This window comes from Furipterus horrens, unplaced genomic scaffold, assembly GCF_987537825.1.
Source record: "Furipterus horrens unplaced genomic scaffold, mFurHor1.1.pri manual_scaffold_6, whole genome shotgun sequence".
NCBI classification, from domain to species: domain Eukaryota; kingdom Metazoa; phylum Chordata; class Mammalia; order Chiroptera; family Furipteridae; genus Furipterus; species Furipterus horrens.
The window spans coordinates 24,318,577-24,345,182 of NW_028327176.1; the positions used below are offsets into that span (position 1 = coordinate 24,318,577).

General features: G+C 38.7%; 1 protein-coding gene and 1 long non-coding RNA gene across 4 annotated transcripts in view; one reads left to right on the forward strand and one right to left on the reverse strand.

Annotated features, from left to right (window-relative positions):
• MAP4K3 (mitogen-activated protein kinase kinase kinase kinase 3) overlaps nt 1-10,289 on the reverse strand; it is a 130,513-nt gene extending 120,224 nt beyond the window's left edge. For all 3 annotated transcript variants that reach the window (XM_090281187.1, XM_090281186.1, XM_090281185.1), the window contains exon 1: nt 10,025-10,289. In XM_090281187.1, the coding sequence (XP_090137313.1) occupies nt 10,025-10,120 (96 nt within the window). In that variant the 5' untranslated portion in view covers nt 10,121-10,289. The remainder of the gene's footprint in view (nt 1-10,024) is intronic.
• LOC150005861 (uncharacterized) overlaps nt 9,700-26,606 on the forward strand; it is a 63,945-nt gene continuing 47,038 nt past the window's right edge. The window contains exons 1-2 of the long non-coding RNA XR_016511900.1: nt 9,700-9,797; nt 20,931-21,000. This is a non-coding gene — a long non-coding RNA (uncharacterized LOC150005861). The remainder of the gene's footprint in view (nt 9,798-20,930; nt 21,001-26,606) is intronic.

Consider the following 26,606-nt stretch of genomic DNA (forward strand, 5'->3'; position numbering starts at 1 on the left):
AATACACACAAAGTGCTTACATAAGACCGTGCCCAGTATATAGTAGGTACTCCATAAATTTGCTATTTGCTATTATTATAATGAGTTGTTATTAACATCCAGTATTTCCCTTATTCTCCAATACATACCATTTGATGCAGTTTGACATGTTTCCTATACGATCCCTTCTTGCTTAGTTTTCCCCTAACAGCTATTCATTCTACAATACTCACCTCAACTACAATGTCATCCACTTCACCTATTTAAACCTAAACCACATTTTAAGGTCCAGTTTCCATCATGTCTCTTTTAAAAAGCCATATACTGTAATCATTTTCTGATCTTCTGAAGTTTTATCAAGAATCACATAATTCAATATATAATCATAAGATGCTCCATTTTACTTACTGCTGCAATTAAATTACTTAGTACTGTCCCTGTATCTAGTCTACTTCTTCCTCGAAGAGAGGAAAGACATGTGCATCAGCCATGGTACAAAGCTCAACACAGATGCTCAATAAATACTGAGGGGCACACTAAGAAAAAGATAAAAATGATATGGTTCTAGAAAGAAGGAGCAGGATCAAACTCCTCAACAACCTACTGCAAAAGATGTCACCATCTCTTACCTTCTAAATCACCTGTACTAAGGATCCTTGCCAACCATTCCAATGACTCCAGAAAACAACTCTGCAGACAGCAAGTACATCCTCCTAACTATTCTCAATGGGCTTCCAGCTGTCCCATTATTCTTTCTTAAAATGTATATATACATCATAATCAGAATAAAACAAGAAACATTCTAAAACTTTACGCCAGAATAAAAATACCTAGCCCAGAGTCTACTGTTCCTCATTGATTCCTTATACCAACTACCCTCCACACCCGTAGGACGCTTCCACGGGACATAGGTTTGCACATCTTCCTGGTAATCAATCCCTCAGTGAGAGCTGGAGAAAGGCACTGACCCTTATCGTTTCTCTTAGTTCTAAAGACACTACTAAAGAATTCTTATTCTCCACAGAAAACAAACATAAAAGTTATTATGTATTAGGGTTTCTTTAGAGTAACCACAGCAAGAAAAAAATGAAATATCACAGGTATCTCTTTCTTTGCCAATAAAATATCCAAACTTCATCACAGCTCCCCCCTTCTCAATTTTACTGTCTTTGTAACTGATATCATTCTGCAACTATTAATTTATTTGAACAAATATTTATAAAGTGTCTCTTATGTGCTCCTCCATCAGCCTTAAAATTGCCAAACCCTCTTTGAATCCTTGTTCTCCATCCCTATTTCTCCACCAAGCTGTGTCGTTTTTTTTTTTCTATGATGCTTCTAATCTGTGTCCCCCTTATCCATTCCTTACTTCTATTTGTCTCGTCTGGCCCATCACCATTACCTCACTTTTAGCTTACTTCATGCACAATTCCCGGGGTCCCTGGGATTACACTTTGAGGGTCTGAAAAGTCAAAACTATTTTAACAGTAATTCTAAAATGTCATTCCCTGCCTTTTGCTGTGCTGATATTTGCACTAATAGTGCAGAAGCAATGATGGCCCAACTGCCTGGGCCTTAGCACAGACCAGGCAGCAGCCCCACAATGCACTAGCAGTCACTGTATTCTTCACTAGGTGCTCACAGGGGAAAAAGAAAAGCCATTTTCACTTAAGAATGCCCCCGCTGAAGCATACACATCATTAATTTTATTAGATCTTGACCCTTGAAAGCATGTCATTTTAATATTCTATTCGATGAACTGCTGCATACCGAAGTGCAACGGTGTCTCCAAGAACAGCACGTGTGATGTGAGTTGCAAGCGGTCCTCGCTGCTTTTCCACAGAACACCATTTTTACTGACACACTGTGATTATTCATGCTTAAATATTTGACATTCCCTTGAAAAAGAACTAAATGAATCTGTCATTTCAATGAAAACAACAACAGTATTTGTTGCAAGTGATGCATTTAGTCATTTCAAAGAGAAATTTGAATCTTAGAAAACTTCTATTCACTGTCAATACTTTAGATTTATAAAGAACAATTTCTGAGAATTTAAACAAATGAAATAAATGTCTTACTTGAATATACCTAAATTTATGTTCAAATCTAAAATTCTTCCAGAGTTTAAGAACTAAGGTAGGTAATACATTATAGGAACCCAAACCTATAATCTCAGGTCAAGGAAGTTGGAATTCTGAAGCATGGCATCTTCCAGAACAAAAACAAAAAATGATTAAAATAACAGAATAAACATGTATTGTATGTATTGTATGTCTTCCAGGTTTTTGTATACAGATATTTTACAAGACTTGTATGCTACCTCCCCTATAAAACCTGCAGTGATTTCTCCCAACCAGAAACAAGGATCTCCTTTCTCTAAACTCATGTAGCACAAGTTTTTTCCTCATGTCAGTTCATTCATTCATTCCACAAATATTTACTGAGATTCTAATGTGTATCAGGCACTCTTTTAGGTTCCAGTGATACAGAACAAAAAACTATGGGCTTCCTGCATTCACGCAATAGTGCAGAGAGAAAAGCAATGGACATATAAATACGATGATGCATATCACAATGAAAATTAGGAACAGTAAGGAGCAGAGCCCCCCTCACATGCATGGGCCTCTATGAGTTTTGAAAGTTACTGGGACATAGAATATTGTAGGTGGGGAGAAGCAGCCAGGTTAACAGGAAACATTTTATGAGAGTATTTCTGATAAAATGTCTAAAAAAACCTCAAAAGGATTATAGCATTTTGTTGGTACACCTTTTCTCATTCTAAATCAATACTTTCATGCTTAATATTTTATTCTAATGTATCTGTTTTCTTAATGGAAGACCCCCAAACTGTATATAAAGTTCAAGCCCTTACAAAATCTGGATTCATCCCTGGTAAAGACAGAAAGTGAGGGTAGGGTGCTGTTTTTTATAGTGTGGTAAGGGAGAGACATTTAAAGGTGATGTCTGAGCTGGGACCTGAGGGAAATGAAGAAGCAAACCATAGAAAAACTTGGTGAAGGAAGAATTCAGGCATAGATAGAAAGTGTGAAAATCCTGAAGCAGAAGCATGAGGAGCAGAGTAGGTTAGGAGGATAATAGCAGGAGAGATATATAATAACAAATGATACTAGATACTGACAACAATGAATAATTACTGAGTATTATGTGTCAGGCACTGTTCTAAGCACTTTTCTAAGCACTTTCACTTTACAACTGAATAAACTGAGGCACAGAGAGAAGGATTTTAAGTACTATATTTTTTACTCCATAAGACGCACCCCCTCCCCACAAAAAAAGTGGGGGGAAATGTCTGTGTGTCTTATGGAGAAAATATTGCATCACAGACCATGATGTGTATTACCTCACCTGTCAGTGAAGGATGAAACCGTTGTACGGTCATTCAAAAAATGTGGCATTAGCAATGCCTTAGATGGAACTGAAGATAGTATATATGAAGACAGAGAAGGAAGTGATATCGGTGATTGCAAGCAACTGAGCTTCATAAATTCTGACACTAGTGATGATGAGTTCTTGGGGTCCCCAGAAAACTAGAAGAGTACTTAAACCTTAAAGTCTCACCTCATTTGTTAATGACAGTGATCATGGTTCTTAATACTGCTGTTGACTGCTGTTCATTTTACATGGTTGAAATATTATTCTGTTATATTTTATTAAATATTTTAGTACACCATTTGGTTCAGAATATTTTTTTTCTTGTTTTCCTCCTCTAAACCTAGGTGCATCTTATGGTCAGGTGGTGAAACTAGGCAGTCTGACTCCAGAACCCAGCACTAAACTTGCTATGCTAGAAGTTGGTTATCTAGATAACCTCTCAAATAGTAAGATTTAAAATGTCAAAAAAGATGAGTTCAATGAGGTTTTGATCTCAAATTAAGATAGCTAAAAGTATGTACATATTTTATGTGCCTATAAATTCTTAGTACCAAGTCTTGTCATTTTTGCTATTCCACCCACAGTTCCTAACACATTTCCTTTCATATTATAACTATTCAATGTAGTCTGGGTGTTCAATGTAGTCTCAAGAGAGAACTATCAACTATTTATTCTCAATACAAAATAATGTATTCAACCTTCTTTCATAAGTAAATACATATGTACACAGATCAAATCTTGGGTGGTAAGTACCTCCTTCAGGGAATCAGATCCATATCAAAACCACACAACTTGGAGGTTATTAATTTTTTTAAAAGTGCTGTAAAGGAATTATCCCACAGTCTGTTCCATCATCATTTTTCATCTCAAGTAACTAATTATGTTGAGAATTTCTACCCTAATTTATCTTAAATATTCAAGCAATTTTTCCAAAGTTTAGGACCATTTCCTCTGGTCCCTCTAGACTTTGGCCTCCATGAAAGTAAAAATAAGCATAACCCCAAATAATCGTGTTTTCTTTTTCTTCAGATGCTCTTTCCTAAATGCTTCGGGTCTTCGTGCCCCTCATCAAAGGTGAGGTTTCAGAATTGAGTTTTCCATTAAGGTTCTTAAGAAACACTCTTCTAAGAATTAGTGTTTGATGATATTATCAGAACACCTTGAAAGATGCAGTTACAAATAAGACAATATATAATTCACTAAATACTTGAGCATACAAATCACTCCTGGTTTCCCAGCCTAGTCTTCAATTTTTCTCCTGCCAGCTTTTGTACAGACTCCCAAGTCTGTTTACACAGGCTACCATGTGAATATTGCTTTGGAGTTTAGTAACACTGCAGGCTCTGCTTCAGAGGAAATGGCATCCAAACATACATAGATAAAATAAATATCAACATTTCCAAAGCATGTTTTACAGGGCACTAGTTCTAAGGACAAGCAACGTATTACAGATAAATAGAATCCCATAGTCAAGTAAGTTTGGAGTTTGCTGGGTTAAGCAAAGTTGAATAGGTTTCTTGACCATAGGACTTCTGCCTTTAATACAGGGGTGTGGTAAAAGTATTGGGCTGGCCAAAAAGTCTGTTGAGTTTTTTCCCCATACCGTGGCTCTAGTAGTGCTTAGTTGTCTTTAACTTCATTTGAAAAAATTTTGTTAAGTTGTATTGTGACAGCTGTCACATCGGCGTGAATTAAAAAAAAGAACTTACCACAATTAGTGAATTTTTGTGCAGCTATTTTAATATTGAAGATGGAAGAAAATATGCAACATTTTCAGCATATTCTGCTTTATTATTTCAAGAAAGGTAAAAACGCAACTGAAATGCAAAAATGATTTGTGCAGTGTACAGAGGAGGTGCTGGGGCTGATCAAACAAGTCAGAAGTGGTTTGCAAAGTTCCTTGGTACTACTGACATTTTGGCCAAATAATTCGTATGCATTGGAAGCTGTTTATCAGCACCCTGGCCTCTACCCACTAGAAGACAATAGTGGGAGATAGCTGATGTACTCAAAATACCCAAATGAATAGTTATTGGGTGAAAATGAAAAATACGTCTTATTTTATGGGCGAAACTCAACAGACTTTTTGGCCAACCCAGTAGATTTACAGTTGCTGGTGTGGAAAAGACATGCAGGCTATTAACTCAAAAGAATGTCACAATGCAACTGTAAACCTCCTTTGGCTCCACCCCTGTATAATCACAGTACTACTTTCCCTGGAGTAACCCGGCAACACTTGAAAAATGCGTACAAAGTTCAGTCTGGAAGTAAAAGAAGATTCCAAGGCTTCAAGCCTTATCAGCAGATTGTCAATATTGGGGCTGTTCACAAAAAGGGGTATGAGGAAAGGCACACACTTGGAGGAAGCTGTGGTCTGTGAGGGTCAGCTGGAGACACTGGGCAAGCGCTCAGGAGAAGGCGCAAGGCTGGAGGCATCTGGGAGAGGTGTAGTACGGGGGGCGGGAGTAAAGCCGAGAGACTAGTTAAGATACTTCCTGAGAAACATCAAGACTGGTCTTTCAAAACAACCTTTGCCTTACTCTGTCTCCAGCTTTGGTATCTTCTGCCTCTTTCTAGCAGTAAATCTGCAAGAACATCAGGACATGAAGACTTTAAGGGCAAGAATAATACAAATTAAACTGAAAAATTTCTTGAGAAAAGAGAGCATAAACGCATGTGGAAATCATATTAATGTTGATAAACATGATCTGGTTAAAAAAACAACAACAAACTAATTTATCCAAGAAAACTCAAATGACAAACCTACAAATCATTCATTCTTTTCTCTTGAGGTATCATCGACCTCTTTGAGAATGTAATGAATGCTATTAAGTCATCTCTCCAGGAAAATATACATACATACAACAACATAAAGCCTATTAATTTAGAGGGCTTCACGGGCCTCCCGAGGACCGACGACAGAGTTCTCTCTAGTTGTCAACCCTTAGGTCCCTAGGTAATCCTTGCTAGATATTTCATCTGACTGACAGGTAAAGCCCACAGTTATAGAACACTTAAAAGCATAACTTCTAAAAAAAAAACAAAAAACCTGTTATTTCCATGTACTTTTAGACAGTACAGAGGAAATACACATTTGCTTTTGGCCTAGAAAAAAATAAAAACTTACTTGCTGAGTAAAAATCGGGTCATTTATTTAACACCGTAACCACAAGGGCATATGATGGTAATACCTTCACTACAAAACAGCTCTGAAAGGCTAAATGATTTTATAAGGCCACATAGCTAATAAGTTCCAGACCTTCTATTTCCTAGTTCAATGTTTGTTAACTAAACTATGCCACCTGAAATAAAACAAGCTCATTACTTCCCTGGGGTAGGATATAGTCTTCAAAATAAAAATCCCTTAAAACACCAACCTTCAAAGAATGACTATAAATAATTAGGTCTCTAATTTATTTACGGAATCTGATGATTCCATTTAGCACCTAAATGCTGACAAATTAAGGAGCAAATCATATTTACTGGCTTTTAAAAACAAACCCTCCAATGCACGCCTCTCTAATCAACATAATTTGTATAAATAAAAAATGTCTAAAACTGCAAAACAAATATAAAAATATGTCATCTTGATAGCATAAACATAACAGACAAATATACAAAAGGTTTAAACTTTGGGTTATTTGGCAAGAAGGGGTTTAATGCCAAAAACCACATAGAGTTTTTCTGCTTTGGGTCCCTAGTACGGGAAAACTATGGCAGGCAGGGATCAAGCACTTATGTGATGTCCACTTGGCAGACTACAGAAAGTGAGGCCTGGCTGCACAGCAGAGGTTAGGTAACCCAACTACTACTAAAGATCCAGAGTATGGCTACAATGAAATGCTGAACTAAATGTGTGCCTCAGCTTCTCCACTGGAAGTTCAGCCATAATACATCACTTATCAATATCCTAGCTTTATAGAAGTAGTACTGCCTGTTGGTTAAGAATGCAGTCTCTAAGGCTAACTGGTTTGAATTTTGGCTTTGCCACCTACCAGCTTCAGCAAGTTACTGTAGCCTCCTGTGCCTCAGTTTCTTCTACTGCAAAATGGAGTTAATCACTGTCTATTTCACGGGGCTGTTGTGAGGATTAAGGATTGGGTTGGCCAAAAAGTTCATTTGATTTTTTTTCTGTAAGTCGGCTCTAGTAGTGCTTACTTAGGTAGTTGTCTTTAACTTCATTCAAAATAATTTTGTTAGATTGGATTGTGACAGCTTTGTGTGTGGCCATTTTAATACTGAAGATAGAAAAAAAAACGCAACATTTTTGGTATATTATGCTTTATTATTTCAAGAAAGATAAAAACGCAAGTGAAACACAAAAACAGATTTGTGCAGTATAAGGAGAAGGTGCTGTGACGGATCGAACGTGTCAAAAGTGGTTTGTTAAGTTTCATACTGGATGATGCTCCAAGGTTAGGTAGACCAGTTGAAATTGAGAGTAATCAAATCAAGACATTAATTGAGAACAATCAACATTATACAACATGGAAGATAGCCAACATACTCAAAATATCCACATCAATAGTTATTGGTGAAAATGAAAAATGTGTCTTTTACTTCATGGAAAAAACTAAATGGACCTTTTGGCCAACCCAATAAGTTAATACATGGAAAAATCTCAGAGCAGTGCCTGGCAAGTAATAAGCACCCTATAAACGTTAGCTTTTATAATCATTATTTTTAAAAGATGACAAGATTAATCAATTTATACCTCTATTGCACTTAGATGTCCTTAGGAAATACAGACCTTAATTTGTTTACTTTTTAAACATGTGGCTTAACTACCAGCTGTTTTCTTCTAAAAATACTAAATACGTGGCCAGTTATTCTTGAAAAGAACTGAGAAAGAAACTGTATACACTGCCACCTAAGAAATACACATCATCAAACTTTCAGTTAACTTTTCATCTGAATATAACTAGACTCCCTTAACTAGCTGTAAGCTATTTGGATCTATTCACTTCAATTTTTACAATAATCACCAATTCCAAAACTCAATAACGGTTATTTTTACCTGAACTATTGCAATGGCTTCCTAACTGCTCTTTCCCCTCCAATCTCCACTATCCACACTGCAGTGCATAGATCTTTTAAAAATCCAAACTTAATTTTATTGTCCCACTTCCTTATAAGACCTAAGAGGCCTACACTGTGTTCTCGGGCCATCTTCCCTCTCTGGTTGCTTCGTGCAGGTCCTTATTTACCTCCAGCCTCAGAACCTTCACTAAATGTGCTCTATCTGGCATAACTCATCTCTCCCCATTGCCTCTGACTCGCCACAGGAGATCAGGTCATCCTGTTACATGCTCTTATAATTCTAATCCTAATCCTGTCTTCTCCTCTGCAGCACAAAATAAAACTGCAATGAAATAATTATTCAAATGGTTGTTTAAGGCTGTTCTTGTCCAAAATATAAACTCCAAGTGGGAACATGTCTGCTTTTTACTGCTACGACCCAAGTGCTTTGATGTCCAGTACCTCATATATAAATGTGCACAATACACCTGTCTATGGGGAAAAGCGATGAGATAAGTGATGGTGGGAAGCAAATGGTCCACAAAACAAGATCAATGCACAATACTGGCTGCACCGTATTAACTAAGTAATATCCCTGACACTGGAGTAAAAGGGAAAACCTACTGTTTAACCATGGGCAAAACAAAGTTAAGACTAAACTTTCCAAAGTCTCATTAAGCTTTGTGCATCCTCAAGGTGTTATGTGAAACAGGAGTTGTTCCACTTCAGTTACTAGTAAGAAGATACACAACTAAATCAAGACTGCTACCACATTTGGCACCATCCTCCTCTCTCCTTGGCAGCCTCTGCGAGGCCAAGAGTTGAGCCGGCCAGGGAAGAGTGATTTATCTCCCACATATAGAAGTGGTCCCTCTACAATAGGAATGCTAGACTACTCATGGGCTTTGAGTTCTAACCTTGTCAAACCAGCACCTTTCCGAAGTAGTCAATTCAGTTAAAAAAGAAAAAAGAACCATACGGGTCACTGGGGAAAAAAAAAGTTTTAATAAGGCATCAAAGTCCAATCGGACTTGGAAAAAAGTTTCTCTTTTCTAAAAAAAAAAATGCTAACTTGATCGCTTTTACAAAAGAATCATTACTTAGAAAATGGAAAGAAACTGGTATTCGAACGCTAAAAGCTAAAAATTGAGGGGCTGTCGATGGAGAATGCCCAGCGCACTAACCACAACGGCGCCTGCCGGGCAGAGGCTCCCAGCCGACCGCGAATAACGCCAGGTCCGCCTGAAGCACGCAGGTTTGACACACGCAACCCCTGCCGTCTGGCTCTTCGCACTGACCCCGCCAGTGCAACAAACGCCCGGTCTCTCTCCGCGCTGCGGTGAGCAGAGCTGCCCGCTCCTGCTCGGCCCTCCCGCGACACGCGCGTCCAGGGCAGGGCTCAGGTAAGGACTTGGAGGTCTCGGGGTTAAACATTTGGTTCTTTGTTCGTTCCAAGGCAGCGGAGCCCGGGGCGCCCGCTCCGCCTCCTCCCCCAGGCTCCCGGGCGCCAGCGCCTCCCGCAGAGAGGCAGCGCGGACTCCGCAGCCCTGGATCTTGCCGCACCCCTGTCCCTCCCTGCAGCTGGGGTCAGGACCCCCCAGCCACGGCGGCGCGCGCCCGTCGCCTTTACCTTGTAGACGTCGCCGTAGGTACCGCTGCCGATGCGCTGAATCAGCTCAAAGTCTTCCTGCGGGTTCCGGCGGGACAGATCGAAGCCTGGGTTCATGGCGGGCCCCAGGTGCCCCCCGCCTCCCTCCCGATCAGGGGAGGGGGGGCGCTCAGGGGGCCACACGGAGAGTGGGAGCCGCGGCCGGCCCCCTGCTCCCCCGGAGGTCACAATCGCCTGGCTCCACGCTTTGGCCGCCGCTCCCCTCACGCCGCCGCCGCCGCCGCCGCCGCCGCGGACGACGACGACGACCGGGCTAATCGTCCCCGCCCCCCGCAGTCCGCCGCCGCGCCGAACCCCGGTCACACCCACAAGGAGAGGAGAACGCTCGCAGCCCCTCGCTCCGGGTGAAACTCCAACATGGCTTCCGCCTTCGCCGCTCCTCCCCCTCCCCTTACTCAGGCTCCTCCAACCTCCTCCCCCTTTTTCCCGGCTCCAGCCCGACTGCGCAGCCGCGATCCCAGAGAGAGCGCTCTCTAGCCGCGCGCGCCCGCGCGCGCACTCGCGCCCGAACCATGCGCGCTTACCCGGCGGGAGCGGGCAACTGGGCAGTACCCCACCCGACCGGCCGCGGCTTTCCCGGTCGCGGACGTGTCCCGGACCGCAGCGGTCTGATGCCCGAAAAGGTTTGCCTGCGCCGAGGACTGAGGGAAGGACAGGCAGAAAGTAGCACTTCTGATTCTCCAAATGACAAAGTTTGACGTTTCCGGATGAGGTCCCAATCCTAAGCAGGTTGCATAGTTTTACCTAGCAAGACAGCCACTATCTCAAACTTGAGAAGCACGTACACACAGGACACAAACGAGCGCCACAGATTTATTGGGATTGCGGGGAAGGAGTCGCCCTGAGAAAAGGGAGCAGTGCTTGCTTCGATACAGACACTGCGGCCCTCGGAGTTGGCCTGCCAGAGTGCAAAAGGCGACAGGCCGTGAGGGCTGGCAGGAAGGTGATTGGAGTGGGTTGGGCATGGGAAGCTCTGGGCGCAAAAACACGCGGAGCGGCCTCCAGCCAGCCCGTGTAGAGGGCGTGGGAGGCAGGCAGAACACAGAACTACAGCAGTGATGGACCTTCTCACCAAAGATGTCTGGATTTTTAAAGACTCGGGTGGGGACTGTGCAAGCTGTGCAGCAACCTTGAAAAGGACAGGTCGCTGAGGGTGGAAGGTGGACAAGTCCCATTCCTGCACCTGAAATGCAAACATGTGATGATCCGGAAACTTTACCTACCCAAAGCCCCACCCTGCTTAAGACCCAGATTGGGAGCATTACATCTGGTCTATGTGGAGACCAATGCCAACAGTTAATACCTGTCCAAGAAAGCCTGTGTGGATGGAGGATTAATTTTCTGTTCTCAGTAAATTGTTTGCTAGGCATTTCCAAAAGCTTCAATCAAGCAGGTGATGGCCACTTCGGCAATACCACTTTAGAGAGTTGCTTCAGAAATACTTTCCTAATACCTTTAGGTACCACACCCTCTGACCATTAATGTGCCCCAATGCCTGCTGGCTCCTGTGGAACTAGCTCTCATCAAACCTGTTAGGGATAGAATAAATATAATCCAACAATAGTCAAGCAAACTACTTATGATTAACTGCTTCATACATTTTTATCCTTTCAATCCTTTTGCCTGTGGTAAGATTGCATATTTACTAAATTCCCAAAGAAGTTTATTCTGAGTCTCTATTGACTAAAAAATATTGGAACATGACCATCTATTCACCTATACAAGTAGCCTTTCAATTGTCTGATTTTTAATTATTTTAAAGCATCAGTAATATGAGCACGTTAATTAAATTGCTGCCTAATAATTACTTATCATTGGATTTCTTCTAGGTGGGTCTACCTTAAGGCACTGGTATTTTGAGAATTAAACTTCTGACTAAATGTTATTCCATGGCCAAGGATTCTATTTTTGCCTCTTTAAGGCATTTACTGGGGGCCCAGAGTACAGGCCTTCCTTCTGCTTGTTCACATTTGGGGGATTGTTTGGCCCCTTTAAGCTAAACATGAGGATAATAAGCCCAGGATCAGGTAAGCGGACCTAACAGACTATCCCAGGTAGGAACAGTTCTGCTTTCTTTCTCTGCCTTTTGAATGCTGGAATGCCAAATTCTCAGGATTCTCAGGACTGAATGCTGCACAAGACGTTCTAATGGTTTCACAGTTTTGTTTGCTAGGATTATCATCTGTGTGGATAACTTTGCATTTGCATCACTAATAGACTTCTTTCAAAGAGAAAAGACATTTCAGTAGGGCTGGAACAGTCTTTGAAGTTTTGTTTGTTCCATGTTGGCAGAGCCAAGCTGGTCCTCTTGAAAAGAGATGGATTTTCATGTAAGGGCCTGATTTGCCATATGGGCTTCAACATAAATAAAAGGGCTTGTGCAATTAACTGCTCACAAAGAATAAAATATTTTTTTCTTTGTAATATGTATGTAGAGCCAAATCCGATGTCTTTTTCCCCCCTATTCTAACACTCTTCCACTTTGCTAGAAGCAACACTAATGATCAATCTTTCTTTGAGTCAGTGAAATAGCTTCCCTCTTCTATGATTAAAAGCATCCTTAGAAATCATCTAATCTTTTAAAGTCAAAATTGCTTCTACAGCATCTCTCCTGGGTTTGCTGCTGTTTGGATATAGCAGGTCCTCAAATAACATCGATTTGTTCAACATTGTTTTGTTATGACATTGATGAGATGCCTAAGAACTTAACTCTTGTTTATATCAGTTAGCCTGTGGTAAAATTGATTTTGATACATGTCATCTCCCCACAGTTCCAAGAACCGATGGTTGTATTAAGTGACTAAGGACTTACTGTCTCTTTAGTAAAAGGGAACTCAGTGCTTCCAAAGCAACTGGCCTCATTTTAAGATGGTGCTAGTGAATGGTCATCATAATAATAGAAAAACAGCGATATCTAACATACCAAGTGTTTACACAGTGCCAGGAACTGAGTCAATTACTTTCCGTGTATTATCTCATTTAATTCACATAACTACTTGATAACATAGATATTATTGTCTGCATCTTTTCAGGCACAGACAGATTAAACTGCTCAAAGTAAAACTAAAAACCAATTTGAACAGAGGTCATATAACATGAAGGCCAGACTCTTAGCCACTAATCTGTGCTCTCCCTACTTTACAGTATACTTTTAAAAGTTTCTCTTATGCTAAGCCAAAACCTGCCTCCTTGTAATGAATGCATTTAGAGTCAATGATTATTAGATTCTAGTAATATAGAATACAGAGAAGAAAAGCCACACTCCTTGTCCTCAAGGAGTTTGCAGCCTCATAGAAGTGTGAGAAGCATAGGAGGGATATTAATGTAGACAGGAAGATATAGGAATGATGCTAAAGCTGAAATCTGAAGAATGCATTGGAGTTATCCAGACACACAAGGAGGTGGTGCTCTACTCCTGGCTGGCCACTTAGCTGCAGCAACTTAAAGCCCCCACCTACGTAAGCATCATATAGTAGGGAGCACATAAAGGCTAAAATGGGCAATAGTAGTTAGTGGCCCGCACATCCAAACCACTGTTCAGTTAGCCTCTCTCTCAGTTGTCTATGCCAAAGGAATTCCTTGGTCTCCATACCAGCTCTCTGTTTCATAACCACCACTCACATGCAACATCACCACCACTCGCTTTCAATACACCAAGCTCTAGGAAAAGGAATACTCAGCAAACCCCAGCTCAAAAGGACTCACCACACCAAGGGCAAACACCAGGGGAGGAGAATCAGACACAGACATGTATGTGAAACAATATAGCAGAGGATTCCGGAAGGTTATATACCCTAGCATAGCACAGCTCTGAGCCAGGCTACCAGGGTTTAAATCTTGTCTCTGCCACCTTACCGAATGCCCTTGGGAAGTAATGTCAAACTGAGGTTGTCATAAAGAGTCAAAAAGAAAATACATGAAAAAGGCAATAGTACCTGGCACCCCAGTAAACCCACAAAGTATTAATTACTATTATTATGAATATTTTAGAATGTCTTCAAAGGCAGATGGGGATGGGAATGGAGATATGACTTAGGAAGCAAATGCAGTAACTGCAGTAACATATACTAGAGACCCTGAATTAAGGTAGGAGATGTTAAGGAAGAAGAGGAGGGAAAAGAACCCAGGAGATAGTTGGAAGATGGAATTAACAGGTTTGGGGAAATGAGAGAGCAGGCAGAGACATGGGTGACATGCAGGCTCCTAGCTTAGATATAATAATTGGGAGGATCTCAAAAAGATAACATTTGCCATAATGAAAGGAACTGGGGTTATTTGGGGATGGTTTTAGCACTGGATCAAAGCAGATGATTCTCTTTTGTACCAGTTAAGTTTGATGTGTTCAACTGGAAATATAAAATTAGTGATAAATATGTAGCATTGACATTTAGAAAAGATTTCAGGGCTAATTTTTTAATTTTATGAATCATAGTTCAGAAATATATATTGAGCATCTTACATGTGCCAAACTATATTAGGTTCCTGTGATACAATAGAACATGGTCCCCGAACTCAAGTTGAGGGCACAGAAAAGTTCTCAGATAATTCTTTACAGTGAGATAAATACTGGGATGCAGGGAAGCAGAGCCAGGAGAGATTAGGTGCTGCTTTGGGCTAATAATTTGGCTCTTTTAAACTAATACATATTTTTTTAAAGCATGTACTCAACATTTATTTACAGGTGAGGTGGAGCTCTGCATGGGGTGTGGGTGGAGATGGAAGTCTTCACGTGTCACCTCTCAGCTTCCTCTGTGCTATTGAGCAATTCTGCTCTGCCCCTAGATTTGCATACCTCCTATCACAGTGTTTCTTAATGGAGGTTTCATTAGCATTTGGGGTAGGAGAATTCTTCATTTCATGGGACTGTCCTCATGCATTATAACCTCGCTGCCCCGCACACCAAGACTACTCCCAGCCATACTGGCATCAACAAGAATGGCCACACATATTTCCAAATGCCTGTAGTTGGGCTGGGACTGTGGATGGGGGTGTTACTGGATTGAGAATGTTTGCCTGTCATAGGCCTTTGGAGAACTACCTTCCATATGTAACTATTTACCCTAGTATTCCTTTCTCTCTGATGCAGTATATATCTCAAAAAGAGTTCTGATATGTAAAACATTGTTCCTTTTATTAATTTTTAATATTTAGCACCATGATGTTTAACTGTTCTCTGTAGATTCCACATGCCCTGTATCAGGTAATTCCCGGGATCATATAGGAGGGCACTGAATCTAGTCTTTGCAGGTTATAGAAATCTTCACAGAGGAAGGAACCTCTAAGATGAGACTTAAAAGAAAATTAGAGAATTATCCAGACAAAAAGGTATACTCCATACCATGATATAAATGTTACATTCAAAGAAATGAAAGCTGCTGTGTTTGGCATGAATAACAACTGAGGCTGGAGTGGTAAGCAGGGACCAGTCCATAAAGGGGCATGTAGATCATGTTAAATAATTTAGCTTTCTTACTGAGAACAAAAGGAAGCTACTGATGGGTTTTTAGCATAGGAATATCATGATCTTCTTTGCGCCTTAGAAATATCCAATTAGCTGCAGCATGCAGAATGAATTGGAGGCTGATGGCAAGACTGAAGAATGGAGAACAGTTAGTAGACCTTTGCAGCAGTCCGGGTGAGAGAAAATGATGGCCTGAATTAACATATGGAGTTAGCATCAACATTCAGTAATGGTAGTAGTTGAAACTGTGAATTGAAATGAATGCTTATAGGGAAGATGTATGGAATAGGCAGAAAACGGGTTCCTAAGGAACCCCAACATTTAGAATGTGAGCAAAGGGAGAGAATCCAGTAAAAGAGGCTAGGAGGGTGGCACCCGGTATAGTATGTGGAAATGAAATGATATGACAGCCATTGGAGTGAACTACACAGGACTCCTTTCAAGGACCCACCTGCTCTGAAGAGTGTAATTATCTGAAAACCTCCAGCCATCGTACTTTTGGGATTCATCACAGCATTCCTGCAGAGGCCTCGTTCTCCTCAGATGCTCCCAACTAGTGACAGAGCACTATCAGCCATTCTTACTCAATGCAGTTTCTTCTAATGGGCAGTCTTTGCTCTGGGCTCCCCATTGGCCTGGCTGAGCCTTTCTCTGAGCTGCCCTGCAGACTGAAGTGTCCCATTCCTTCTCCCATCTTTCTCTTCCGTCACAGGCATTAAGACGTGCATTGCAGTCTGAGACTCTTCCCTCCCTTTCCTCTTTATCCTTCTCAGATGTGTCCACATATAAGAATCTTGCATTTCTAATTCAATTTTACCCTCTGCTGAACTAGTACAATTGGATCAATGAAGCAAAGAAGGAGCGTTATCAACAGTGTTAAATGTCAAGAGAGATTGAGGAGGAGGGAGACAGAAAGGTGTCATTAGATTTGTCATTATGGAGATCAGAGCTGACCTAACTATTGAACTTCATATTGCCTCTTCTACTATGATGTTCCCTCTTAGTTATATCCTCCTGGATCCCCTTCAACCTTTCTCATATATCATGATCTTCAGATAGCTCACCTGGACCCCTCTTATGGATGCATTTAATATATTAATATCTTTCTAAACTGTGGCACTAAGATGAGCTCAATATTTCAAATGCAGACTCTTTAGTGTTAACTATGGAAGGATTATAACTACCTATTATCTAAATACTATATTGTCACCTGACCATTAATTCAATTATTTTTTATAGCTGCAACAAAGTCAGGGCCATTGTACTGCCCATCTCAGGGGATACCATTTATATTATAATCTATAATCATATGATTTTCAACTCCAGCCTGACCACTGGATCCTGATCAGGAAACATCTCCAAAAAAAATATTTCCTCCCTCCGAATGAGATCATCAGAGGTGTCCTTGAACCTGCATTGCCATAAATGCCAGGGATAAAAAACCTGGTCTCATATATCCTACTGTTAAGTTCCTGCCCTGCCAACAGTTTATCAGACCCGATATTATCTTGTTGTCACCAAGCAGAGATATACCACCACCAAAAGAGAGCACAGGGTACCTCTACCCAATATTGCTACCAGGTGAGCTCTTGCAAAGATGAGTGAGATAAGAACCTAGAACCTTACATAGAGAGAAAGGAACCTCTACTATCTTCTTGAGAAGCCAGAAATTTCGAGGGGATGCCCTTTGGTGTGCACTGTAGGTAACTGATATCTTTTTAGGCATAACTAATCCTTGAGGGTACAAACTATGCGAAAAATGGACAATAAAATATTGAAGGGTTGTAAGGAAGTGCAGGCTGGGGAAGAGGTAGACCGAGAGACGCTGTGATAATATTTTTGACAAAACTCCTGATTATATTTATGTTACCCCAAGATATATTAGAGCAGTGGTTCTCAGCCTTCCTAATGCCGCGAAGTGACCCTTTAATACAGTTCCTCATGTTATGGTGACCCCCAACCATAAAATTATTTTCGTTGCTATGTCATAACTAATTTTGCTTCTGTTATGAATTGTAATGTAAATATCTGACATGTAGGATGTGTTTTCATTGTTACAAATTGAACATAATTAAAGCATAGTGATTAATCACAAAAACAATATGTAATTATATATGTGTTTTCCGATGGTCTTAGGCGACCCCTGTGAAAGGGTCGTTCAATCCCCAAAGGGGTCGTGACCCACAGGTTGAGAACCGCTGGATTAGAGCATAATGGTTCCCTGGTTCCCTTTCATATAACATAGACTAAAATTCTCCTTAGATGCCCTCGGTTAAAGGGTATTGCCTTGTACCCTAGTTCCAAATCTCAAGTGAGGCCACTGCTGAGCCAGACCGAGTTGGTCCAGAACAAATATAGTTAATACACTGTGTTTCCAGAGTAGATTACTGCCGATAATTACTGGCTTTTTCTTTAGATGCTTTATTCTAGTCACTCTTACTCCCGTAGGAGGACTCCAGTCCCCAATCCCAAAAAAACTTGTACTAAAGCCACTTACCCATAGATCTAGAATGTTCATCTCTTTGAGGGGAAAATTCACTAAATCAGTTTAGACCTAAATTGGTGTTTTTCTTGATCAAAGCACACACACAAAAAAAATAGAAATAAAAGCTCAGTTGAGTAATTCAAATACTGCGAAGGGAGGTTTTTTGTTATTCCTTATATCCCCTGCTCCCAGCTCAAGGCAATGTGATGGTAACCCATTTCTCAAACTGACGCAGGAAGCAGATTCATTTGCTGGGTCTAAACTCAGGGCAAAACCTATCTGGATCAAGGCATGCCTCCCCTTGGTATTAGAGCCAAAACTTCAGCCTGGAATATGATCATCTGGGTTACTTAAAAGATACTTTTGAAAAAAATATGTTTAATTAGGACTCATCTGGTAGTACAAACTTGCCCAGCTGAGCATCTGATACCATCAGAATAGTTTAAACATGTGTTGATGGAATAATTGTTCTAATCGTAAAAGGAACAGAAGGAAGGAAACTCATGAAAAGTTCCCACTGCTTTGTAGTTTATTTACAATGGGCTAAGTTCCTTTATGAAATTTGTGAATAGCCTTTTTAAGCATAAATGTGGAGTTCATACACAGTTTTCTTTCTTTCTCAACATCAAAACTGTTAACTGAGCACCAATATCTGAAAATGTTTGCATGAATTTTTAATACCTAAAAGTATAATACATTGCTGATGCCAATATTTAAGGTTTATGTGTCCTCTCACCTAAAGAGAGCATTCTCCAGGCATTCCAAATAAACACAAAACACCATGTCTGCAAATCTGAGTACAATCTGTTTTCTGCTGTGTAGTGCAAGCCTCTTAATTAGTCTCTCTGGCCCGATTCTCTTCCTCTTCTGATAATACCACACCTGGCCAATAAACAGGCTTCTAATATGCCAACAATGGAAATATAGAAGTCCTGAGGGGGAGCTAAATTTGGAATGAGTTCACTTTCAGGCTTGCTGAGTTTGAGGAGATGAAAGAGCCTGAAGGAGGAACCATAGCAAGGATAGTGACAAATTTAGAAAGTGCAAGAGGGGTTAGACTATGACGTAAATTTGAATCATACAAGTAAAAACGGTAGAATCATATCTCTAAGTGAGAGTCTGAGAGTGTGGAGCAATGGTGAGCAATCTTCTTTTAAAAACAACGGCAACTTAAGATGAGCAGAAAATGTGAATGGACCTTGTTTTTTTAAAACATACAAAATGAAAATAATGTCACTGACTTCCATAACAAGAACATTTTCACATTTATATCTCATTTTATTTTTGGAATGATGCCTTGCATTATTATCCATAATTACAGATGGGGCAATTCAAGCTTAGAAACCAATCAAGGTTGATCATTAATTCCAGTCCATTTCCCATCTCCTGAGCCTTGCTCACTGAGTTCCAGGTTATACAAGATATTGGGGATATGAAAGTGGATAAAATGTGCACCTAATCCTCAACCACTACACCACTCCTTTCTTTGCTCTTCTGGCTGTGCTGGGTCATGGTGAGTTCCAAAACTGAGCATCACCCACACAGATAGCCAGTGTGCAGGAAGAATCGACTCAGGGTATCCTGGCAGTTCCATGCCAGTGATATACCATCTTGCAAAGATAAGAAAGATGTGGGAACTCTTATGGACTACTGTGTGGAGAATAAATTGGTACAACCACATTGGAAGGCAGTTTAGCAATATCTAGCTATTAAAGCTAAAGATGTCCTCATCTTACAACCTAACAATTTCACTTTTCTATATAACTCGTACAACCCAAGGAACTCTCTTGAATGCATAAGGAGGCATATAAACAAATGTTTATTGAAGCTATGTCTACAGCTGGAAAATAGTCGGAAACAACCTAAATGTTTATAAACCTGATAATGAATAAGTAAACTGTTGTATGGTCACACAGTAGAATATTATATTGTAGTTAAAATAAATAAACTAAGGCTGGAACTAGAATATGTATGTATAAACCTCAAAAAGTAGAATGTCGAGTCAAAAAGTGGCAGGATACACAAAGTATGCTGCCATTTATATTAGTTTTAAACACATGAAACAATTCTACCTATTTCCATGTATGGTAAACATTTAAAAATATTCATGACAATAATAAACTCCAATTTCAGGATAGTTTTTACCCCTGCTGAGGAAGAAGAATAATGATAGAGGATGCAGAAGCCTTTAGTGAAATCGCTATTATTATGTCTTTTTTTAAGTGGATATGAAGCAAATATGGCAAAAATTAAATATTTGACAAAGCTGGATGGGGAAGACAAGTTTGTTGTATTATTTTCTATACTCTGTATGCATGTACATGAGGTATGTCTGGAAAAGGTCCAGCCATTGTTAATACAATGAGAATTGTTTGTGTGACATCGATGTAATCTGGCAGCCAAGGTGAATGGTGTACTAGTCAGTGGGGGCAATAGATGTCCTTGAGTGAGCATGTGTACTGTGTGGCCATCACATTCAAAATGACTGAGCAAGTAGAAAAACAAATCTGCATCATATTTTGCATTAGGCTTGAACATTCCTCCGTGCAAACTATTTGGATGATTCAGAAGGTCACAGCTATGGGCAACTGGTGATTAGCACACTTGCTCATGCATCATGTCTCGTGCAGAGTTTTTTGGCAAAACATCAAATCACCCAGGTGACTCAACCTTCCCTACAGCCCATACTTGGCGCTCTGCAACTTCTGGCTTTTCCAAAAACTAAAATCACCTTTCAAAGGGAAGAGATTTCGGACCATCAGTGAAATTCAGGAAAATACAATGGGGTAGCTGATGGTGATTGGGAGAACTGTGTGAGGTCCCAAGGTGCCTACTTTGAAGGGGACTGAGGCGTCATTGTCCTATGCACAATATTTCTTGTATCTTGTATCTTCTTTAATGCATGTCTCTATTTTCCATAGTACATTGCTGGATACTTTCTGGACAGACTTCATACATTGGCCTTGGACCATGGAATTCTGGAATTTTCTTGTGAGTCTTTTTTTTTTTTTTCTTTGTGCAGAATTTTCTTTCTTTCCCTCCTTTTCCTGTGTTGAAATTCCATTCATTTTTTGATATCTAGCTCAAGTTTTACTACCTTATTGAGAATTTCCATGACAATCTTATCAGTCCATCCTATGTGCTTTCTTTTCTAAATCATGTTAGGTCTATAAAGTTTTTTTATACACTATGTTTGTATGATAATACTTTTTTCATGTTGTTATTTAAGTGTATATTGTCTTGCATAAATATTTGACTGTACACAAACCTTGTGTCCCCAATTATATTATAAGAGCCTTAAGAGTAGGGACATCTTAAACTTTAAATTCTTCCCCAGTGTCCAGTGGAGCCTAACCAGATACTTATTAAAGAAAAGTAATGTGTTAACCAGTAATTATAACCCTTCCTACAAAAGCTTTACATAGAAAGTTGAAAATACCAGTTTGAGCTACATTTGCTTTTATTTTCCCAGAGAGAGAATATTAATGGTCTGTGAAATGACCAAAAATCGGGCAGCAGAAGGGAAAAGAAGATATAACTAGTCTGTGTATTACACATTCTGGATAATCAACTCTTCAATGATTAAGTGTGGAAAATCTCTTATGGGGAAAATCAGACTTCAAAAATTCATTTTATGACTATAGAATTGTTCTATGGATCATTTCCAGTTTTCAGGCGATCCTAGGCTAAACTTACAAAATATTTTGAAAAAACATTTTCTCTTATGATATACTATGTAACCACATACAAATATACCTTGTTATCATCCTTCCTTCAGTATTTATTGAATTAGACATGGGAATGGTGTTCCAAGGAAATTAAAAAACAGAAGTTGTTCTACCTGTGGAATAAGAAAAGGGTTTGAAGAAAAAAAAGTTATTTTGAGTTCAATTTACCCTTAGTCTATCATGTAAAAAGTGCTCAGAGTAATAGGTTAGTGTATATTAGCCCAGGGTGACAGCTAAAGAGCACAGGAAATGGTCAGAGGTCTGGACTGCATTGTCTCTCCCAGAGTGGAAAGTTAGGTATTGCAGAACGAGAGGGATTTAGGAATCAGTACAGCTGCTTTTAGCATAAGCAGCAGCTGCTATGGTTTAGGTCAAAACTACCACCCTTTTGCCCCTGGAGAGTTCCCTTATGGACCTTTATAATGTTTTATTAAACTAGGCCACTATTTCATGGCTCTCTGGCCTAAGTGCCGCAACACTCAAAATACAGTTACCTAAATTAAACCTTACCTACATCGGCGTTTATACCTGCATTTTTAACTTGGAAGTGTACCTCAGGGAGGTTGCAGCTCTGAAATTATTACCACTATCTCCATGTTGTTTGTGTACTAGTGAAGAAAGCTAAAGACAAATTTTTTGCACTTTGGTAAAATATCATCGTCCCTTCTTTTGTAGGTGTTAATGGGGATCAAAGCCCTAAAGTAGTGTGACCAGATTATTCCTGTAGTAATGATGAGCCTTGCCATTGGTCTCTGCAATTTTGAATGTTCCTGAATAAAGAGAAGCAGGAAAACAATGCTGTTATACAGAGAATGTATATATAATGAATATATTGGGTTCTCAAAGTTCCCTTAAGGATAAGTGTTTATAACTTGGAATTAACTTCCCATGTAATAATGTGATTAATTATGGCTAGATTTTAAGTCAAGGTCACAAAATCCAAGTAATATTAGTTGGTATAGAAGAATAAGTTGATTAAGAAGTCATGTCTTGTTTTCTTGTCTGTGGGCTTACTGTGGAAAACGAGAAGTACTTTTCTCTTCTCCTTTCCAGTGGGAAGGTTAAGATGTGGTGATTTCCTAAAGACCCAGGCAAGCCAAAAACTCAATTATCTGGAAGGGGAGGGGCTCCAAGAAAAATGGACAGCTTGACTTCAGGAGAATTTGAATCTTTTGAACCCAAATGGAGGAGAGAACCAGAGAAGAGTCAGTTTCCATAAGTGGTGAGGACCTATGTCCATGCCAAAATAACAGATCAGAAAGCTATACACCTTTCATGGGGATGCTGGCTAGGATATCTTGTCATAGAAATAGTAAAAGTATTAATTTTACTAAACTGAAACAAGTCAAGGGTACATGTTGAAAACTCTAGGGCTACTATAAAGAGAATAGTAAAAGTATTTATAAATGATATAATACTGTATATAGTCAGAAAACATGACAACAAAAAGATCTACTCAAGCCAAAGGAAGGTAAGAAAGAAGATAAAAAGGAATAATAAGTGGGATGAATAATAAGTGGGATGAACCAAAATAGTAAGATGTTAGCTAAAAATACAAATATATCCTTAATTAATTATAAATATAAATGGCATAGTATTCCATTAAAAAAAAAACCACAAAGATGATCATACTGGTTTAAAAATTTAAATGCTTTTTACAAAAGATACAAGAGTTATATTTTTAATTTATAACAAAATATTTAAAAGAATAGAAAGTTCATATAAACACTAACCCAAAGAAAGTTGGTATAGCTATACAGAACATAGAAAGTAAATGTTAAGGAAAGAAGCATTATTAGAAATAAAGTGTGATACATCACAATAATAAAAATGTTAACCCATCAGGAAGATATAACAATTATAAATTTGTACACAACTAGCAATATACTACAAAATACATAAAGCAAAAAAAATGTTGAAACCACAAGGAGAAATAGACAAATCTACAATCTCAGTGATGCCTTCTAAAACATTTCTCAGTATCATAGAAAAAAGAGACAAATATTGGAAGAATATGCATTTAAACAACATTACTAACAAAATTGACGCAATATTTCACCCAATACTTGCAGAATGCAGTTTGTTCTATGTGAACATGAAACATTTACTAGAAGTGACATTACTTAGGCCATAAAGAAAGCCTCACCATATTTCAAAAGATTAAAATTACATAAGGTATGTTTTTTGAGCAGAAGGGAATTAAGTTAACAGTCAACAGTTTTTTAAAAACTACAAAATTCCCAGACACATAGAAATTGTGCAATATACTTCTAAATAATCCATCAGTCAAAGAAAAAAAAATCACAGTGGAAATTAGAGAATATATTGAACTAAATTATAATGAAAATATGACATAAAAATTTTAAGATGTAGCTAATAGAACTGTGTTTAATTGGAAAATTATAATCTTAAGGGCTGAAATGTATAGCTTTAAACAAGAATGGCCTAAGTATCCATCTCAAGAACTTATTTTAAAAAAATTAAACCTGAAGAAAGTATAAAAAAAGAATGGCAAAGTGAAAAGAAAAAAATTAATGTAAAAATATACAGTAGAAAAGATTAATAAAACTGATAAATCCTTAACAAAATCACACAGACAAAAGAAACAAAAACAAACAAAAAGGGTACATGATCTCTATCAGCCTTGATAAATCACTATGGATCCTACAGACATTACAAAGTTGAAGTGAAAATATTTTAAGCAACTTACTGTCAATAAATTTGAAAATATAAGTGAACTGGGAAATTTCTACAGCAGTCCAACTCACAAAAAGTGATGTCAAAGAAATAGAAAGCCTGAATAGTCCTTTATCTACCAAAGAAACTGAATAATGATTAAAATCTTCACACTGTAAATCTCCAGATCCTGATGAGTTCACCCATAAATTCTTCCAAGCATTTAAGGAAGATATACAGAAATCTTATACAAACTCCTTCAGAGAATGGAAAAAAGAAATATCAACTTATTGATTTCAGAGGATATAGGGGAACTTTTCAGGGCATAATGGAAAGACTGTATCATGACTATGATGGTGGTTACATTATAGAATACATTTCCAAAATTCATAGAATTGTACTCTTAAAATTGGTGAATTTCATTATATGAAAATTATATACCAATAAATCTGATACCTAAAAATGAGTTACAGACTTCACGTCAAAAAAGAAAATATTCAAGTGGCCGATAAATATATGAAAAACCACAAGTTCAAATCAGAAGATTTGAAGCAACTGGAATTGTCTTATATTGCTGGTAAGAATGTAAATTGGTTTACCACTTTGGAAAACTGTTTGGCAGCTTCTAAGAAAGTTGAATATGTGCATAACCTATGACCCAGCAATTCCAGTTCTATTTGTAGTAGCCAAAATTTGGAAACAACCCAAATCTCCATCAATAGTGCAATAGACACGGTATCAACGCAGTACAAGTAAATTATGCTTATCTGTACAATGCAGTTACTACACAGCAATGAGAACAAATGAACCGCTATACATGGATGAAGCTTATAAACATAATTTTGAGTGAAAGATCCATACCTAAAAGGGTACATTAATTTAATATTCAAAAACAGAAGAGATTAAATTATGGTGATAGAAGTCAGGATTGTGGTTCTCTGACAGAGGGTAATAATTGGGTGGGAGTTTAAGTGAGGGGCTTCTAGAGTACAGGTAGTCCTGCTTGATCTTCATAACAGTTGCATGAGTGTGTCCACTTTGTGTTATAACTTGTTCCATTTCTTTATGAATGTTGTATTTAATAAAAGGTTTTAAAGTTCAAGTCACACGAATACGTGCATAACAGTCATAGTACAAAGCACAATTTATAAGTAAATTCTAGTCACCTGATTTGCCCAGTCTAAAAGTGTCTTATAAATATAAAGTCCAAACATACAAACTTACTTATAGCACAAGAGCGCCTTTCACTTTATAAGGTAACACATCAAATCCATTAAAGGAATAAAGATACCATCATATCAGATCCATTTTTCAGTTTTGTAAATTTATCCTAAGAAAAAAAATAACAGAAGCACAAAGCTTGCTGTAAAGATGAGCATTTTAAACATTGTCTGCTAGCAAAATACTAAAATGAATGTAAATATCTAATCCCTCAATCAAGGTTTAATAAATTATGATATACCAGTACAAGATAATAACATGTATTTTAAAATAATGAATGAAGGAAACACTAAAAATTGTTGTAGGCACAATAGAAAGTAGAAAAATCTAAATGCGAGATGATATGTATACCATGATTCTAAATATGTAAAAGTGAACCAATAGGTTATACGATAACATAAAAAGCTGTTGTGTTGGAGTGATAGATTTATGGATTTTTTTTTGAGGGGTTAAACCTTTCCTGCTCCTCCATAAATATTCTTTATTATTGTACAAATTACTTAGAGTTCTTTTATTGCAAGCATGAGAAACTAGCTTAAATAAAGAAAGATTTGTGAAGCCATATAGGAGTAACTTGAAGAATCAAAGGAAATACTGAATGCCCAACAGGAAAGAAGAGGAGCCAGGAAGTTTACAGAGCTATTAGAAACAAAAGTTTTCTAACCAACTCTCTAGGATTCTGCCTTCTGATGGCTCATTTTAAACACCTTCTGTCCTTTGTGCCCCTACTCAAGATTCAATTTATTGGAAAGGAAAATATGATTGTTCTAGCCTCAGTTAGCCTGTGGTTGTCCTTTGATTGGCAACCACATCAGAACAACCTGGAGTTGGGAAATAAGCTTCCCTAGGGAAGAGAGAGGTACTGTTATTACCAGAACAGGTAGCAGAAGGATGCTAGGGGCATATAAACAACAATTCCATGAATCTTGCCTTATCCTTTCAATAAATAGAATGTTACCACTTTTTTCTTAT